Here is a 19,770-nt window from a genome sequence, read left to right on the forward strand (position 1 = left end):
CCAAAAGGGAAAATCTTACACTAGCTACTGACCTGCTATCAATAACTTACTCAGCTGTAAACAGTGTACTCAGCAGCTTGACAAGGAGTTCGCAAGCTTGATTTTGACAAAACAATACTTCTGAATTATCCAATTTTTAGACACATATAAGGAGATAAAGTGTCTTCTCAAACATTTTTGTTTTTTTAACAGAAGATGAGTGGAGGAGATTCTCTGATTTGAAGGAGATCAAATGAGTGATTTAAGAAGTAACAATATGGGGCGGCGTGGCCTAGGGGCTAAAGTCCTGGTAACTAAAGTCCTCACCCTGAACGCCCAGGATCCCATATGGGTGCCGGTTCTAATCCCTAATCCCGGCAGCTCCACTTCCCATCCAGTTCCCTGCTTGTGGCCTGGGAAAGCAGTCAGGACGGCTGCACCCAGTAGGATACCCGGAAGAAGTTCCTGGATCCTGGCTTCGGATCGGCATAGCATCGGCCATTGCACTCACTTGGGGACGGAAGATCTTCCTCTCTGTCTCTCCTCCTCTCTGTATATCTTACTTTACAAAAAAAATAAATAAATCTTTAAAAAAAAAAAGTAGTAATATGAAACGGATTGTAAAAGTTCCTGGGGGGAAAATGGGCTTGAAAGACAGCCCTCTGGGCACAGAACAATGGTTCAATGACTAAATCCTCACCTTACATGTACCAGCATCCCATATGGGCGCCATTTCATAGCCCAGCTGTTCCCTGCTTATGACCTGGGAAAGCAGCAGAGGATGGCCCAAAGCCTTGGGATACAGAACCCATGTGGCAGACCTGGAAGAAACTCCTGAAGTGCCTCAGCTCCAGGCCATTTCGGCCATTTGGGGAGTGAACCAGGGAATGGAAGATCTTTCTGTTTTTCATCTCTCTGTAAAATCTGATCTGCCTGTTCAAATAAACAAATACATCTTTTAAAAAATTCTTGCCTCGCAGTGCTGGGATCCCGTATGAACACCAGTTTGTGTCCCAGCTGCATTTCATCTAACTCCCTACTTGTGGTCTGGGAAACCAGCAGAGGATGACTCAAAGCCTTTGAAGCTGTACCACAATGGGAGACACGGAGAAGGCTCCTGGCTCTGGGCTTCCTTCCAGCTCAGCTCTGATCACTGGGGCAACTTGGGGAGTGACCATGTGGACAGAGATCTTTTTCTTTGGTAAATCTATTTTGTATTTGCCTTTCCAATGTAAATAAACAAATATTTTTAAATAATGAAAATAAAATTTAAAAAGACAACTGAGTTTAATGGTAAAAGGGAATCCATGCATACTTTTATAGTATGCATTTCCACAAAATTTTAGAATACAATTTGCTTTTAATAATTCTAAGTATACTTTAATATACAAAGTTATTAGCATGCCTTTACACAGAAAATGTAAAATATTTTTTAAAAAATTATTGGAATGTATACCAAATATTCATTCAGCATTTACAACTGACGTGGTGCTTTCTCTAAAAGCTATCATGCTCATAAATGAGACTAAGAAACTAAATTAATGTGTTGACACTACAATGGTGCTTACATGAATAATGTTGGCGCTATTGCCCCATACTGACATACACGTCTGAATAGCACTGTCAGCACTTACTTATCATCATTGTTTCACATTTTGGGGCTTGCACCCCAATTTAGGCTAATACTGGATAATAAAAACAAAGTACATTTTTAAATATTGCAATACAGCAATAATAAAATGACTATAACAATATGTCAACTAAAATTGCTTAATTTATGAAAACATTTGCTTTATAAATGGTCACATACGGAAAAGTGTTTCAATACAATAAAGCAAAACTAGAGAAAATACTGTGTATGCTTAGTATCTAAACTTAAAATTAAAAAAAAAATAGGAAACTAAGCAACATACAGCACTAACATAGCATGCATCAACAACTAATTATAAAGAGATTTCAAAATCTAACAAACACAAATATATACATAAATCAAATACTTAACTGAAAGGGAAGCTACTCCGAATGCTGGGGCTCTTCTCTATTTCAATACCAGGAAATTCAGGAGAAAAATTCGGGGCAATCGGCTTCATGAACTTGAACTCACCAGTCCCACTCCCTCCACTCACACACACCTCATACTGGTAGCTCTGCGACAGCGTCCCCGCCCCGCCCACGTCCACCAGAGGACCCACATCACCACACCCAGCCCCGGCAGGGAAGAAGCGGCCCTCGGCCACAGACACCCCACACCCTGACCCCACCGCCACAGCCCCAGCCCCGGCCCCGCCGCGCCCACACAGCCGCGCGGCCACCAGCGCCAACACAGACGCCAAGAACAGAGAAGACACCGCCGCCAGCGCCACCACCAGCGACACCGTCAGCGCCTCCGCCTGCCCAGCCTCGCCCCCCACACCCGCCTGCCCCGCCTGCCCCGCCTGCCCCGCCGGCGCGTCGGGCCGCGGCAGGTAGGGCTGCGAGAAGCCGTCCACCAGCAGCACGTGCAGCGCCACGCTGGCCGAGAGCGGCGGCTCGCCGTGGTCGCGCACCTGCACCAGCAGCCGCTGCTGCGGCGCGTCGCGCTCGCTCACAGGCCGCGCCGTGCGCACCTCGCCGCTGTGCGCCCACACGCCGAACAGCCCGGGCTCCGTGGCCTGCAGCAGCTCGTACGACAGCCACGCGTTGCGGCCCGAGTCGCCGTCCACCGCCACCACCTTGCTCACCACGTAGCCCGCCTCGGCGCCGCGCGGCACCAGCTCGGGGCACGCGCCCGCCGCAGAGCCGTTGCGCGGCGGGTACAGCACGCGCGGCGCGTGGTCGTTGGCGTCGCGCAGCACCACGCGCACGCGCGCCTCGCCGCTCAGCGCCGGAGACCCGCCGTCCGACGCGCGCACGCCGAACTCGAAGGCGCGCAGGGTCTCGTAGTCGAGCGCGCGCAGCGCGAACAGCTGCCCGCTCGCCGCGTCCAGGGCCACCAGCGCGCCCACGTCCACCTGCTCCTGTCCCTGTCCCTGTGGCTGCTGCGTTGCCTGGTCTTGCGTGAGCAGCGAGTAGGTGAGCTGGGCGTTGGTGCCCGCGTCCCTGTCGCTGGCGCTCACGCTGCCGATGTGCAGCGCGGGGCTGTTGTTCTCCAGCACGAACAGGGTGTACAGGGCCTGGCTGAAGGTGGGCGCGTTGTCGTTGACGTCGGACACGTGCACTGTCACGTTGTGCTGGCTCTGCAGCCTGGGCGTGCCCAGGTCTGAGACGGTGATGGTGATGGTGTACTGGGCCCTGGCCTCCCTGTCCAGGGGCCCGTCTGTTACCAAGGTGTAGAAATTCTCCGTAGATGGTCTTAGAATAAAAGGGTTTTTGTCGTCTATAGAACAAACAACTTCCTGGTTGCGTCCAGAGTCTGCATCTGAAACGCTGAAAACTGCGACAATTATGTCTGGTGCATTTTCTGGAATTGGGCTGAAGAGTGATGACATGGTCAGTTCAGGGGCGTTGTCATTCACATCCAGAACGTTGAGGATTAAAGAGCATTTCCCTGTGAGACCCCCGCCATCTGTGGCTTCGATATCCACGTGATAAGACTGAAATTCCTCAAAGTCCAATGTCTTTCTCAGTCGAACTTCTCCTGTGATTGTGTCGATTTCAAACGGTTGGTTAACGTCATCGACCTGAAATAGGGCGTAAGACAGCTCCCCAAAGGATCCTGCATCCAAATCTCTGGCAGAAACGGTGAGAACCCGATAGCCTGGGGGGCTGTTTTCGGGGACCTGTGCCTCATAGCGCTCCTGAACGAACTCGGGGGCATTGTCATTGCTGTCCAGCACCAGGATCCTAATCGTTGCAGTCCCTGACCGTGGAGGAGACCCGCCATCCTGCGCAGTGAGGGTCAGTTCTAGATGGGGCTCCTCCTCGCGGTCTAGCGCCTTGTCCAGCACAAGTTCCGGGTATTTTCTACCGTCACTCCGATTGCGGGTGACAACGTGGAAGTGGGCATTGGTGCTCACGGTGTAGCTCTGAAGGCTGTTGCTGCCTGCGTCTAAATCTTGTGCCATTTTCAGTGGGAATATTTTTCCCGGCGCAGTAATTTCGGATATTTTCAGAACCATTTCTCTGGCAGGAAACTCTGGGGCGTGGTCATTTATATCTCTGATCAGCAAGGCAGCCTGAAAAAACTGCAGGGGATTTTCCAGTAACACCTGGAACGGCAGCACACATGGCTCCGTGGAGCCACACAGCTCCTCCCGGTCCAGTTCCTCATTTAGCAGCAAATCATGGGTGTTCGGATCAAGCCGCAGAGGTTGTCTGTTCCCTTTGAAAACAACCCGGGCGCCCCGTGAGGCCAGCTCTCCCACTCCCAGTCCCAGGTCCTTTGTCAGATTGGCCACAAACGTGCCGCTTTCTGTCTCCTCCATTACTGAGTACTGAATGGATTCTGAACCCACCTCCCACAAAAGCATCAACACCATAAGGATTGCCACTTGCCTTTTGTCGTGCCGCGCTTTTGTTTGCATCATCTCCATTGTTTGGTCCGATTCTAGAGGAAGACCCCTTTTGCAGCTCCTTACAGCCACCATCCACTGTGGGCTCTCTGAAATGCCTTTGCTATCGATTTTTCAATCGATTCCTCCACCGGGTCCGGCGGGAACAGCCCTCCTGGACACTTCTAGCTTAGCTTTAGCTGCACTGTCTTGTTTATTTTTACCTCTGCTTCTCAGTGAAATGAAGTCCAGGCAAAGTTCCGCTCTGTCATTCATTCCCTTAGCCTGCATCGCCACCATGCGTTCAAAATGTTAACTTCAGCGGGTGTTTTTAGATGGATACGATTTTCAGCTCACTTTTAAGTTGAATTGGTATCTCTCAAACTTAGTGTGTGAACCACGTGCATTAAAACAAAAAATGTTGGGAGCCTTGTTGTTGAGGTTGGGTTTTGCTGCTGCTTGTTAGGCCCATTCCTGGGTTCTCTCCAGTTCTTGAATGGAAATCTGCATTTGAATCTGTCTCCACCTTTGAGAATCATCCCCTCAGGCTGTAGACAGTTTAATTCACCTCTGAAGACAGCTGGGAGTTGTGAGTCCAAGAGGGGCATTCTACAGTTGTCCCCAAAACACAACACACTTTGCAAAATATGAAAGTTGATTAACAACAAGCAAGGCGAGCAACTTCGCTAAACTAAATGCCTAATGAATGGCATGAGCAGCAGATTCTGTCATGCAGTTATGCCTACAAAATAAGGGCGACAACTGGGCTACTAGCAGAAGGGAGACCAAGAGATACTCATGATAGAAGTGCCGAGTGCGAGCAAATAAAATTATCTTAAAAAGGAACTAAGATGAATCAAATATTACTTATGACAAGCATTTAAGGATACTAATTCATTTTTTAATGGGTAGATTTGGCCGTGGTTTTAAAAGTCTCATGCATTGCATTCTATTTTTTGGTTGAATTCCCCTCTTCAATTAAATATGATCAAAAAGTACCAGTCTGTTTTAAAAACATAATGCAGTGCAGAAAATAAGCATTCAAGAGCAGCACAGAAGACCACCAAATCTAATGTAAATTCAGGAAAAATAAGGTGATATTAAAAGATTACTAGTAACTTAGTGAATGACATCAATGGTGGGACACCATTGGCCTGTTTATTCCTATGTCACCAATTTCTGCTTAAACTGCAAAATGTGCTTCAAAATAATATGTTGGTGCATGCACATATAAGAAAGCAAAATGGGTCAAGCACAAGTTCAGGATTCACATTTATTAAGAGATAAAATCAATTGAGCTCAAGGAAAATTCACTTTAGATTTCTTCAAAATGTTTCCACTCTATGCAAGCTGAAGCTAAATAAAGTCTAGAGTCTAATCATCCGAGTTCATCTTGTGGCTGAAAATCACAGGAATCGAGCCAGAAAGACAGTTACAATACCAATGTGATCAGCCCGGAGGGCTCACCTGGTCAACATTACTGAGAACAGGCTCTCCCTGGAGAATATGAGTAATACCAAAGTGGGCTGATGGAGTCAAGCCAATACACATCTTGCTTGGCTGGTTTCAGTTTTTCTGAAGCAGGCTCGTTTCTAAATACATCTTTCTGAGGAAGCACTGAGTGTTCTGAGTCCAGCCTGATGGCATTCATTCATTGTTTATTTACTTTTTGCCTATAGCACCACCAGAAATCCTAAAACAGATTTTTTAAGTTATTTTCATGTTTAAAGCAATTCTTAGCAGTCATATAGGGTGGGTTCCAAGCCCTTTTAGGTTCCAAGTCCATACTGACTTGCCTCCCTGATCATTGGTAGCTATAACAGGATACCTTAGTGCATCCAAAATAGAACAGCAGGATGTGTGAGGCGCGTACCTTTCAATAGGAACTGGTTACCTCTAATTCCTTCAGAAGAATGCGTCTGTTTTGTTCTTTTGATGTTGATTTCCTGGAGTAGAACTGAATTGACTTTATTTGCATAAGCCTCTTACGGAGACTCTTTGATTGAAGGGCCCAGCTCTGGGTTTGTCTTCAGCTGCCTTCGCAGGGAGCTGGATTGGAAGCCGAGCACTCCATTATGGGATGTCATTGGTAGCTTTATATTTTCTGATGTTTGCTTATTTCTTTTGCTGTATTTTTTTGGGGGGGGGAGGGGACTTGGGCTCCGTATATTTTTTTCATTTGATTCAGCTATGTTGATAACTTCCTGTTGAAACATTTCATGCAATCTGTTTTCAAATCTTTCTTGGATAATTGTAACATCTCATCTTGATGCTGGCATATATTAATTGTCTTTTAAACTCGGGTTTGCTATATTCTTGGTATGACACAAATACTTCCTTTTTAAAAAAATTTTTTAAAAGTTATTGCAAACCCAGATATATAAAGAGGAGAAGAGACAGAGAAATATCTTCTGTCCGATGATTTACTCCCCAAGTGACCACAACAGCCGGAGCTGCACCCATCCAAAGCCAGGAGCTCTTTTGGGTCTCCCACAAGGGTGCAGGGTCCCAAGGCTTTGGGTCATCCTCCACTGCTTTCCCAGGCCACAAGCAGGGAGCTGGATGGGAAGCAGGGCTGCCGGGATTAGAACTGGAGCCCATGTGGGAGCCTGGTGCGTTCAAGGCAAGTACTTTATCTGCTAGGCCATGGCGCTGGGCCCAACAAATTCTTTCTTCCTTGATGTGCAAAAAGAATCTCTTTTGAATGCACACAGAGGTATATTCAAGAATATAATGGAGTGCTATGAGAGTCATATAAATGAGCTGCATAAACACAAAGACTGAGTAAAACAATGCTCACATATGAGGCCATTTCTCTGAGTTCCAAAGACAGACAATGTGGACAATAAAGACTATATTCACATTTGCAATTGTGGAAAGGAACAAATGGTTATTTAAAAATCTAAGATACAACATGTTTCTGTAGTGATAAAGGTTGTTAAGATGCAGATACATGAAAACTTGCAAAATTTAGCCTCTGTCCTAATTCTTAAAACAGGTAATGGGTGCAGGGGTGCTAGTTATTTGAATAATTATGAATAATTAATAATAATTCATTCATGTAGGCACAACTTAATCCTGTATATACCATTGTATGTACTTTTTGACTTTTAATCAATTTAAAAATAGAACAAAGGAAAACAAACAGAAGCAAACAGAAGTCAACACGCCTAGATTGACATTCTGATTCAAGCATTTACTAGCCAGAGGCCTTTGGAATTCCAGCTCCCAGGTGAGATGGATCTCTCATGAATAGGGTTAATATCCTTAAGAAAACAAAAAACAACAAAAAAAAAACAGACCCCAGAAAGCTCTCTCATCCTCTGTGCCTGGTAAGAGCGCAATGACAAGTCAACAGTCTGTAATTTAAAAGCACAGTCATCCAGGCACTCTGACTTTGGATTTTCAGCTCCCAGAACCCTAAGAAATAAATGTCTGTTACTTGTATGCCATTGAATCTATGGTATTTTGTTACCGTGGCCCAAACTACATCTGTGCCATGGCAGGCTGCTTTGCCTCTCTGTGTTCTACTTTGTCATATAAAAATGAAAAATCAACTGGACATTATTTTAATTGCTAAATCAGGTATACAAAAATACTTTTCATGAATACTCAAACACATAAACGTATCTAATAATATGTCATAAAATACATAAGAGTTGCTAATTATTTTCCCTCAAGACAGGTCTTCATTAAAAAAACAAAAAACTCAAGACTTGATTAGTATATAACAAATACATTTTCTGGTGAACATTGAGAAGGCATTTTTGGAATGCCAGCATAACATGTTTTGGATTCAGGCATCTGAAGGATCACATCCTGCCAGAGCTCCCTGCCGGTTCATCACATGGCACCTTATATCCAAGCCAGACATTTGCAAACCTGGCCCTGCTCTGCTTTGCACAAACACTCTGTCAGAATTTCCACTTGGGGCAGCAGAGTCCGTGAATGTCATCCTATCATACAAAGGTGGAGATGTGCAAAACAGCAGCTACTTTGTATCATCAGCCAGGTCTGTCTTGCCAATGGGCAGGTGAGCACAGTTCTTTGGAATATGGGAATCAGAAACAATAACGCTAAGATGAAGAAAAAAATACGGTATTGTTCTAAACAAATAATACAGGCAATAACATGAACTTTGAAAATGCCAACCTATATTATGAAAAAGCCACAATCAAGCAACAAAACACGAACTTAAATACACCACTGAAGTTAATGATTCACTAGAAAATAACCTAGAGCTTGTCAAGATGTAAAGGGAAAGAGACATAAGTTAAAAACAGAAGTAGCAGCCACATGGAGAAAGAAGTTCTCAACGGTCAATATCTGACAAGCTCAAGATTCAGAAAACAAGAGGATCTCTAATTTTAAGTGGTTGCCCTCTGTGGTGCTCATTGCTAATATGGAAGTGGTTGCCCTCTGTGGTGCTCATTGCTAATATGGCTGAGGAGTCATTTTGCTCATCTTCTTAAGGAATGGCTCTTTCTTGTATAATTTGCAGTTTTTAAAATTTTCAAATCCAATCATTTTTGCTGTGAATTCTCACACTTCCTATTCATTTGTCTTTTTCAATAAGTCCTTGTGATTCATTAATAGATCATCCATAACAGACATTTTGATTGTTTGTAAGCACCTGATGTTCTAAATGTCCCTTTCCCCACTGTTTTTGCTACATCTCCTGGGCATAGATGTTTTGATTTTATTGTCTTTTCTTCAGCGCCACATGGGTCATGTAGTAGCAGCATTTCTAGAAGATTTTTAAATTTCTTTTTCATTACTTTAGCAATGCATTGGTCATTCTGTAGCATGATGTTTGACTTCATGTGGATGTAAATGTTCTGTTTCTCATCCTGCTGTAGATTGTCTTTTCTGGCTCTGTATTTAAGGGGATGTACAGTAGCAGTGTAGTGGAGACTGACATGTCTGATGTGGAGAAAGTGCAGTATACCTCTCTGCATCTAGACTGAAGATTGACTTCCAGTGAAACTGTTGAATATATCCTGACAGTAAGATGCTGGACTCTCTGACATTGTCCATGCCTACAATGTGGAGAAACACTTCAATAGCAGAAAGATGGACTTAGAGGGGGGAAATCAGTAGGGGAGAATGTGGGGAGGGAAAGAAGATATCCCAGAGCCTACGGAAGTGTATCATAAAATAATAGTAATAATAATTGGGCCCGGCGCGATAGCGTAGTGGTTAGTTCTCGCCTTGCACGTGCCAGGATCCCATATGGGTGCTGGTTCTAATCCCGGCCACCCCGCTTCCCATCCAGCTCCCTGCTTGTGGCCTGGGAAAGCAGTCGAGGACAAGGACAGCCCAAAGCCTTGGGACCCTACACCTGCGTGGGAGACCCAGAAGAGCTCCTGGATCCTAGCTTCGGATTGGCTCAGCTCCAGCCATTGCGGCCGCCTGGGGAGTGAACCAACAGATGAGAGACCTTCCTTTCTGTTTCTCCCCCTCTCTGTATATCTGACTTTCCAATAAAAAGAAATAAATATTTTTAAAAAAAATAATAATAAAGAAAACAAGAGGAATCTGGTCATATACTGAAAATCACTTTGAGAGAGAAAGCGAGGGAAGGAGGAAAAAAGAGACAAGAAAGGTAGAAGAGGAAGAGAGAGAGAAGGAAGGAAGAAAGAAATGAATAAAGATCTTCCACTTACTGGTTCATGACCCAAATTCCCACAACAGCCAGGATTGGACCAGTTCCGCCATGTGGGCATGATGGCCCCAAGTAGGTGAGCCATCACCTGCTGCCTCCCAGGTATGTGCTAGCAGTGCATCAGACTCAGGAACAGAGCTGGGACTCAATCCCAGGCACTCTAACATGGGGTGCAAGTGTCCTGAGCGATGCCTGAACCACGTGCCAAACCCAGGGATGCAATTATTTAGACAAAAATGGTAGAGATATTTCCAGAGATGGAAAGGCATAAATTGTAAGAATATATACCACATTGAGTTCCCAACAAAATGAATAAAAAAAAACATGACATTATTATGACATTTAAGTTACTTCAAAGATTGAGGAAACTCTGAAACTTCCCTCTGAAAGAGGGAAATAGCAAGATAGATATATTTCTAAAATGTATCAATACCCAACACAAGGAATTCTTAGCTGTGGCTTTAGAGTAGAAACAATCGCATAAGCTTTTGGCTATTGAAAAGTAGATCAAATATGAGGTCAGAGGGTGTAAAGGAGAAGCAGATTTAAAGGCTACTCTTCTCATTCATATAGAAAATCACACAAAACTCCTCATAATTTAACAGTAAACACAGGTTGCAGTTTGACCATAGCAGTACCCCCAAAACAGTGATAAGGTTGTATGTAAATGATGGAAGATTGATGTTATTTAAGTGTGGTGGATGCCCAATAATCATAAGAGGAAATGGCCCAAAACTTGTAAAATATATATATATACAACCGCATCCCTTTTATAGGGCTGTCACCACACAGTTCTGAACAGGAGGCTTAAACAGCAAGGGAGGTCTCAGAGCAGGGTTGTTCCCTCTGAGGAGTCTGTCCTTGCCTTGTGGGTGACCTGTGGCTGCACTTGACCATCACTGTGTGTGCACTGTCCTCTCACCCTCTTTCTCTTCCACCCACCCCAGCTCCTCCAGTAATACTGGATTAAGACCCACTATAACTACTCATGTTAAAGGAATTAAAGTTTAAAGTTTACACTTGAAGTTCCTATCTGTGAGGTAGTAGAGGCTAGAGTTCCGACCTATTAAGCTGACAGGAGGATGGTGCAATTGAGGCATTAACAGATAAAAATATATTCCTTGGGCCCGGCGCAGTGGCGCAAGTGGTTAAAGGTCCTCGCCTTGCATGCCCGGGATCCCATATGGGCGCCGGTTCTAATCCCGGCGGCCCCGCTTCCCTTCCAGCTCCCTGCCTGTGGCCTGGGAAAGCAGTCGAGGACGGCCCAAAGCTTTGGGAACCTGCACCCGCGTGGGAGACCCGGAAGAGGCTCCTGGCTTCAGATCGGCATAGTATCGGCCCGTTGCGCTCACTTGGGGAGTGAATCATCGGACGGAAGATCTTCCTCTCTGTCTCTCCTCTCTGTATATCTGCCTTTCCAATGAAAAAATAATAAAAATAAATCTTTAAAAAATATATATATATATTCCTTAGTAATAAGAAAGCAAATATCAAAAGGGGTTTTATAAAGGCTCAGAAGTGATTTCCAGTGGGACAAAATAGAAGAGACAATACCAGATGCCAGCGAATATGTGGAGGAATTTATACATCCATTCATTGATATAGTAGTACAAGTTAGTACAATCCTGGAAAAGTATGTCAAAATAGCTACTAAAAGTGCACATGTATTTACTAAATAAGTTACAGTTCCATCTATAGACATATGCCCAAACAATCTGCATATACATCTCATGTCAAAAATGAACTAGAGAAAAAGGAACTAGAATATTCACAGAATCATGCATTACTGCAACCCTGAACCAATCCTCACATCCATCTAAAGGCTAATAAACGGTAGTGCTCTCATACCATGGAAACTACAGCAACAAGAATGAATGAACTGGGGCCGGCACGGTGGCACAGTGGTTAAAGTCCTCGCCTTGCACGCCCTGGGATCCCATATGGTCGCCGGTTCTTATCCCTGCGGCCCTGCTTCCCATCCAGCTCCCTGCTTGTGGCCTGGGAAAGCAACTGAGGATGGCCCAAAGCCTTGGGACCCTGCACCCGCGTGGGAGACCCGGAAGAGTTCCTGGCTTCGGATTGGCTCAGCTCCAGCCGTTGTGGTCACTTGGGGAGTGAACCAGGGGAAGGAAGATCTTCCTCTTTGTTTCTCCTCCTCTATGTATATCGACCTTTCCAATAAAAGTAAATAAATCTTAAAAAAAAAAAAAAAAAAGAATGAATGAACTGAACTACAGACACTGAATAAACATGCTTTTGGGTGAAACTAAACTATGGTAATCAGAGTCAGCGCATTGACAAATTGAGCTGGTTGTGGTTGTAAGAAGCAATTTTTGTGGCAATGCTTTCCTCATGAGGCTACTGCTACTTCACATGTTTACTTAGTGGAAAATAAACTTATCAGCAAGAATTTGTTCACTTTTCTGCATGTATACTGTAATACATTTCTTTAAAATAGTTTTTGGGCCAATGTTGTGGTGCAGAGTTAGACTTATTCCCAAGAAGCTGGTATCCCATATTAGCACCAGTTCAAATTCCAGCCTCACTTTTTCCCCAAGCCTAACCTCTTCAAATCCAGCTCTGTGCAAACGTGCCTGGGAAAGCAGCACAAGATGGCCAAAGTACTTAGATTTTTGCTACCCTTGTGGGAGACTGGGGATAGAATTCCAGGTCCAGGCCCAGCTATTTTGACCATTTGGGAAATGAACCAGCACTTGGAAGTTCTCTGTGAATTTGAAATAAACAAAATATGTATATAAAAAGAATAATGCTGCTTTTCTTTCTTTAAAAAAAGTGTATTTAAAAATAGAGACAGAGGAAGAGGGTGCTCCTATCCACTGGTTCAGATCCAGGGAGCTTGCAAAAGTCAGGGATGGGCCACGCAGAAGTCAGGAGTCAGGAACCTAAGCTGGCTCTCCAGGAGACAGGGACTCACCACGCTGGGCCATGACTACAGCCCCTTCCCCAGAGTGTGCATTAGCAGGAAGCTGGAACTAGGAGCAGAGCTAGGACTGGAACCCAGGATTCTGGAATTCTCATCTGGGATTTGGACATCTCTGGCTGTGTTTCACCTGTTCTGCCCAACTTCTGCCTCAGTTGTTGCCCTTTACCATCTATGCTCACTTGATTTCATGTCAGTCAAATGCAATTCAGCAAAACAAATACAGTGAGGTCAAGTAGTTTTTTTTTTTCAAATTAGCAGTGATATAAATCACAATGGGTACACTATATAGAAAATACAATTCATATTTGACTTTATTAAGACAGTTCACATACCAAGGCAAGGAACCATCTCAGGATTATCCACAGCACACAGGGGAATGGCATGCCAATATATAAATAGATGCGGTGAAGTAAAAAGAAATTTGTCAGAACAAGACAGAATCAACAGAGAGATCCAATAACAACGGAAAAACAAAGCTGCAACTGGAAGTGGAGGTTTATTGTTGTTTTCTTCTTTTTAACCATTGAAATTCCCAGCTCCTATGTCTAGGTAAAATAAATAGCAAAAACCTTGCTACATAACTAGGACTCTAAGAGAATACAAGGCTATTCCTCAAAGTAGAGTTTTCTAATTGTTCCCCAGAAAACTGGGGCTGGAGGTTGGCTCCAAACGGCTTCATGAACTTGAACTCACCAGTCCCACTCCCTCCACTCACACACACCTCATACTGGTAGCTCTGCGACAGCGTCCCCGCCCCGCCCACGTCCACCAGAGGACCCACACCACCACACCCAGCCCCGGCAGGGAAGAAGCGGCCCTCGGCCACAGACACCCCACACCCTGACCCCACCGCCACAGCCCCAGCCCCGGCCCCGCCGCGCCCACACAGCCGCGCGGCCACCAGCGCCAACACAGACGCCAAGAACAGAGAAGACACCGCCGCCAGCGCCACCACCAGCGACACCGTCAGCGCCTCCGCCTGCCCAGCCTCGCCCCCCAAACCCCCCACACCCGCCTGCCCCGCCTGCCCCGCCTGCCCCGCCGGCGCGTCGGGCCGCGGCAGGTAGGGCTGCGAGAAGCCGTCCACCAGCAGCACGTGCAGCGCCACGCTGGCCGAGAGCGGCGGCTCGCCGTGGTCGCGCACCTGCACCAGCAGCCGCTGCTGCGGCGCGTCGCGCTCGCTCACAGGCCGCGCCGTGCGCACCTCGCCGCTGTGCGCCCACACGCCGAACAGCCCGGGCTCCGTGGCCTGCAGCAGCTCGTACGACAGCCACGCGTTGCGGCCCGAGTCGCCGTCCACCGCCACCACCTTGCTCACCACGTAGCCCGCCTCGGCGCCGCGCGGCACCAGCTCGGGGCACGCGCCCGCCGCAGAGCCGTTGCGCGGCGGGTACAGCACGCGCGGCGCGTGGTCGTTGGCGTCGCGCAGCACCACGCGCACGCGCGCCTCGCCGCTCAGCGCCGGAGACCCGCCGTCCGACGCGCGCACGCCGAACTCGAAGGCGCGCAGGGTCTCGTAGTCGAGCGCGCGCAGCGCGAACAGCTGCCCGCTCGCCGCGTCCAGGGCCACCAGCGCGCCCACGTCCACCTGCTGCGGCCGAGCCTGTCCCTGTGGCTGCTGCGTTGTCTGGTCTTGTGTGAGCAGCGAGTAGGTGAGCTGGGCGTTGGTGCCCGCGTCCCTGTCGCTGGCGCTCACGCTGCCGATGTGCAGCGCGGGGCTGTTGTTCTCCAGCACGAACAGGGTGTACAGGGCCTGGCTGAAGGTGGGCGCGTTGTCGTTGACGTCGGACACGTGCACTGTCACGTTGTGCTGGCTCTGCAGCCTGGGCGTGCCCAGGTCTGAGACGGTGATGGTGATGGTGTACTGGGCCCTGTCCTCCCTGTCCAGGGGCCTCTCCGTTGCTAGAGTGTAGAAGTTCTTGAAAGTGGATGTCAAAAGGAAGGGAATGTCATCTTGGACAGAGCAAATCATCTTCCCATTGTCCCCGGAGTCCGGATCAGACACACTGAAAACTGCCACTACAGTCTCGGGTGAGTTTTCTGGGATGGGGCTGGTGAGTGTGGCCATGGTCAGCTCTGGTGCGTTGTCGTTCACGTCCAGCACCTCTACCACTACGATGCATTTTCCTGAAAAGCCCCCACCATCGGTAGCTACGATTTCCACATTGTAACTTGTAGTCATCTCGAAGTCCAATGCCCCTTTCAGGCGAATTTCTCCAGTGACTTCGTCTATCCCAAATGGTTGAGTGATTTCGCTGCCTTGGAATAGAGCATAGGTCACTCTCCCGTATGCTCCGGCGTCTAAATCCTGGGCGGAGACGGTGGCAACCAAGGAGTCAGGCGGGCTGTTTTCGGGAACCTGAACCTCATACTGTGACTGTAGAAACTCGGGGGCATTGTCGTTGCTGTCCACGACTTCGACACGCACCGCCGCGGCCCCTGACCTGGGTGGGACTCCTCCGTCCAGTGCCGTGAGAGTTAACCCGAGCTCGGGCTGCTCCTCCCGGTCCAGCACTTTGTCCAGCACCAGCTCCGGGTACTTGCGACCATCTGCACGGTTATGAGTGACGACGTGGAAGTGCGAATTGGGGCTGACTGTGTAGTTCTGAACCGTGTTGCTTCCCACGTCCAAGTCCTGGGCTGTTTTCAAAGGAAACACAGAACCTGGCTGGGCGCTCTCTGGGATTTTGAGTAGCACTTCCCGCTCCAGGAACTCGGGGGAATGATCGTTTATGTCTGTGAGCTGCAGCTCAGCCTGCACAAACTGCACTGGGTTCTCTAACAATAGTTGGAAATGCAACACACAGGGTTCTGTCGCCCCGCACAGCACCTCCCGGTCCAGTTTCTCAGAAAGAAGCAAATCTCCTGTCTTTCTATCAAGCTGCAAGAGCTGTTTGTTTGCTTTGTAATGGATCTGAGCGCCCCGAGCTGCCAGTTCTCCCACCGCCAGTCCCAGGTCTTCAGCCAGATTGGCCACGAAATGGCCACTTTCTGTCTCTTCTGGAACAGAATATCTAATTGTATCAGAACCAGCCTCCCACCAAAGCAACAAAATAACAAAGAGGGTAACTTGCCTTTTGCGTGCTGTTTTTGCTCGTGCAGTCTCCATTATGCAGACCTGGTCCAGAAAATGCAGTTTCTTCAGCTCAGCATACAGTCCACCCAGTTTAGTTATCCTCCAGTTATATCTCACTCACTGACTTGCACTTAAGACGAGTGGGCTCTCTCCCGGAGCATCTCTCCCCCTAGATCTCACCGAAAATGCGTCCTTCTTTCAGAGAACATTCAGAGTTCTGATGCCCAGCTTAATGGCGACTGGGCTAACTGCGGAGCCGGCTATTCACACTCCTAAGCCTGCAGCGCCACCAGGCGTCCTTAGTTACTATTGCACGCAACATTGGCTGTTTTCATTCTATACAGTGAATGATGGAAGAATCATATTGAGAGCTTTAGTTTTATGAAAGGGCTGCCAAACTTCTCCAAGGTGGCCAAATCATCCGTTCCACTAGCAATGAAGAAGAGTTGTGTTGCGCCACATCTCGGTTGGCATTTCGTGGTGTCAATATTTCCAGGCTTTGGTCAGTAGCTCCATGTTACGTTGATCTGTATTTCCATGCGGCCGTAAAATGTGGAGCACTTTTTCATATGCTTATTTGACAAGTGAGAATCTTTGCCAAATGGTTTATTCAAGGCTTTGGACTTTTTTTTAAAGTATTTTCTTACTTGGAAAGCAGAATTACAGAGAGGCAAAGACAACGCTACAACAGTTGGGGTTCGGGCAAAAGGAAGACCAGGAGCTACTGATTCCTTCCAGGTCTTCCTCAATAGTGGGGGGAACCCAAGAGGAGACTTAACCTGCTTTTCCACAGGTCTACTGGTCCATTTCAGATGACGCCGTCTTGTTTCCTTACCGTTGAGAGCATTGCTAGACCGTCACATGCGTGTTTTGCAGCTATTTTCCCTCAATCGGTGGCTTCTCTTTTCATTACCTTGGCAGTATCTTTGGCAGGTACCAAGTTTTAAGGAAGGCTACTTCATTTAATCCTTCCTGTATGAATCATGTCTTCCTGTGTTATCTCCAGGTGGTTTTTTTTTGAGTTTTTTTTTCTTTTGTAAATCTGTATAAGCTTTGTGTACAGCTCATTGGTTATCACGAAAATATACGATGAGATTATCTTTAGGATAATTTTGATTTTGATAGTTTGAGGAAAAACTGATGTAGTCCCAACACTGAGTTTTCTAACTAGTGAGTATGGAATATTAGTTTCTTCACATCTTCATAATTATCTCAGAAATGTTTTTACAGTTCTCAGGGTAGAAAAATTCTAAATATTATAGTTGTTCCTGTGTACTAAAATTACAGTAAATTATATTTTCCATTTTTATTGCTGTGTAGAAATACAGTTCATATTTGTGTTGATTTGTGTCACCTGGCATTGCTAACTTCATTCTTCCTAGGGGGTTGAAGAATCTTTGTGATGGTGTAAAATCACAAATCCTTCTTTTTTAAAAAGATATTTTTATTCCTTCCCTTTTAAATGGGCCTTTAATTACTTATTTCGTCGGTTATGGTCTATGATGAAATATAGAAGCAGGAGGGTTGAGTAGCCCTGCTTCATTCTTCTCTAAGGCAAAGTTCCCCTCTCATTTGTCACTGCTGACAGTCACTCTTGTTTGTAAAGAAACTCTGAAACTTCCTTTCCATTTCAGTTTGTTAACAATTTTATCATCAACTGGTTTATCTAGTCACTTTTCCTCTATCCATTGTGATGATCATATGACGTGCTCTGCTTAATCAATTTTTATGGTGAGTCATACCATTAACCTACAGCTATTAAAAACACTTGCATTCCTAAGATAATCCTCACTCTAATCATTATTATTTCCCTTTTATTTATACAGTTCAAATCTAATTTGTTCATTTTTAAAGATGAAGATATCTCTCCTTATGAAAGAGATGAGCTTATAATTTCCCTTTCTTACAATGTTCTGTTCAAGCTTGGTTGTTATAACCTGTTCAGATTATGCTGATACTGAAATGCTATAGGAAATGTCGTCCATTCTGAGTTTCTATAAATTGGTTTAATTCTTGAGTTATTTGGAAAAATTCACCGATGTGAATTGAAATAAAAAGGTTTTTTTAATACATATAACACAACTTTCTTTAAAATGTAATGCGTCGGGGCCAGCACTTGAGCTCAACAGCTTCACCTTGTCCCATCCAGTATGGATGCCAATTGGTGTCCTAGCTGGTCCACTTCGGATCTAGCTCTGGAGATCCGGAAGATCTCCTGGATGCTGGCTCTGCATCAGCTCAGCTCTAAATATTGCAGCCATTGCAGCCATTTGGGGAATGAACCTCTCTATCTGTCTTTTTCTATGTATGCATGTCTTCCAAATAAAAACAAAATAAATCTTTTTAAAAATGCAATAAGCAAGGGCTGATGCTGTGTTGTAGCAGGCATAATTGCCCACCTGTGGTGCCAGCAATCCATATGGGTGCTTGTTGGAGTTCCAGCTGTTCCACTTCTAATGCAGCTTCCTGCTAATGTGCCTGGAAAGGTAGCAGAAGATGGTCCAAGTACTTAGGCTGCTGAACCCACATGAACGCAGAAGAGCCTCCTAACTATTTTTATACCAGCCCAGCTCTGCTCTGTACAGCCATTTAGCTAGTGAACAAGTGGATGAATGATCTATCCTTTTCAGTCTCTCCCTCCCTCTAGAATTCTGCCTTTCACAAAAATAAATAAATCTTTAAGAAATATGAGGGCCCAGAATGGTAACCTAGAGGCTAAAGGTCTCACCTTGCATGTGCTGGGATCCCTTATCGGCATTGGTTCTAATCCCAGCAGCCCTGCTTCCCATCCAGCTCCCTGCTTGTGGCCTGGGAAAGCAGTCGAGGACAGCCCAAAGCCTTAGGACCCTGCACCCACATGGGAGACCTGGAAGAGCTCCTAGCTCTTAGCTTCATATCAGTTCAGATGTGGCCACTTGGGGAGTGAACCAGGGGGTGGGAGATCTTTCTCTCCTTTTCTCTGTAAATGTGACTTTCCAATAAAGATAAACAAATCTAAAAAAAAAACAGCAAATAAATATACGATGAGTAAAATACCTTTCCGTTTTCATAAATTGTGTTTAAATAATGTTTTCTCTTATATATGAATTTTTAAGTTTATTGATATGAACTTGTAACAATACCTTTTCATTAAAAAAAAAGTAACACTGTGATTCTATTTATAAGATTCTTTTTAAAGTTTTTTTAAATTGGAAAGTTAGATTTTTGCAGAGAAAAGGAGACAGAAAGTTTTTTCATTCACTGTTTCACTCCCCGAATGGCAACAAGGGCCAGAGTTGAGTTGATCTGAAGGCAGGAGCCAGGAGCCTCCTCTGGATCTCCTGTGTAGGTACAGGGTTCCAAGGACAGGAGTCATCCTGCACTGCCTTCCCAGACCACTAGCAGGGAGCTGGATGGTAAATGGGGCAACCAGAATGTGAACCAGAGCCCATAGGCGATGCTGGGGCTTGTCGATGTAAGATTAACCAATTAAACTATCACACCACCCTCTTTTTTAAACCAAAAAATATGTATTTGGATGGCACAGAGAGAAGGATATCTTCTGCCAGCTGGTTCACTTAACTAATGCCTGTAATAGCTGGGGCTGAGCCAGGCTAAAGCCAGTAGCCAACTGGTCGCATTCACGGGTTGCAGAGAC

The 19,770-nt window shown here is 46.0% G+C and overlaps 2 protein-coding genes across 3 annotated transcripts; both read right to left on the minus strand.

Annotated features, from left to right (window-relative positions):
* Nucleotides 1–1,976: 1,976 nt before the first annotated feature.
* Nucleotides 1,977–4,484, minus strand: LOC121149318 (protocadherin beta-6-like). The gene has a single exon (XM_040970272.1). It carries the CDS (start codon nucleotides 4,482–4,484, stop codon nucleotides 1,977–1,979), a length of 2,508 nt encoding a protein of 835 aa, XP_040826206.1.
* A 9,162-nt stretch (nucleotides 4,485–13,646) lies between these two features.
* Nucleotides 13,647–16,166, minus strand: LOC121153000 (protocadherin beta-5-like). Of its 2 annotated transcripts, XM_040975372.1 has the most exons (2): nucleotides 14,073–16,166; nucleotides 13,647–14,030 (listed from the first exon to the last, which is right to left on the minus strand). In XM_040975372.1, the coding sequence occupies exons 1-2, from the start codon at nucleotides 16,164–16,166 to the stop codon at nucleotides 13,647–13,649; spliced, it is 2,478 nt and encodes an 825-aa protein (XP_040831306.1). The 2 variants fall into 2 exon arrangements, with proteins under 2 accessions (XP_040831306.1, XP_040831296.1); XM_040975362.1 differs by having other exon boundaries at nucleotides 13,647–16,166.
* Nucleotides 16,167–19,770: the final 3,604 nt, after the last annotated feature.

Source organism: Ochotona curzoniae, unplaced genomic scaffold (genome assembly GCF_017591425.1).
Source record: "Ochotona curzoniae isolate NIBS_2020 unplaced genomic scaffold, NIBS_Ocur_1.0 contig_1, whole genome shotgun sequence".
NCBI lineage: Eukaryota > Metazoa > Chordata > Mammalia > Lagomorpha > Ochotonidae > Ochotona > Ochotona curzoniae.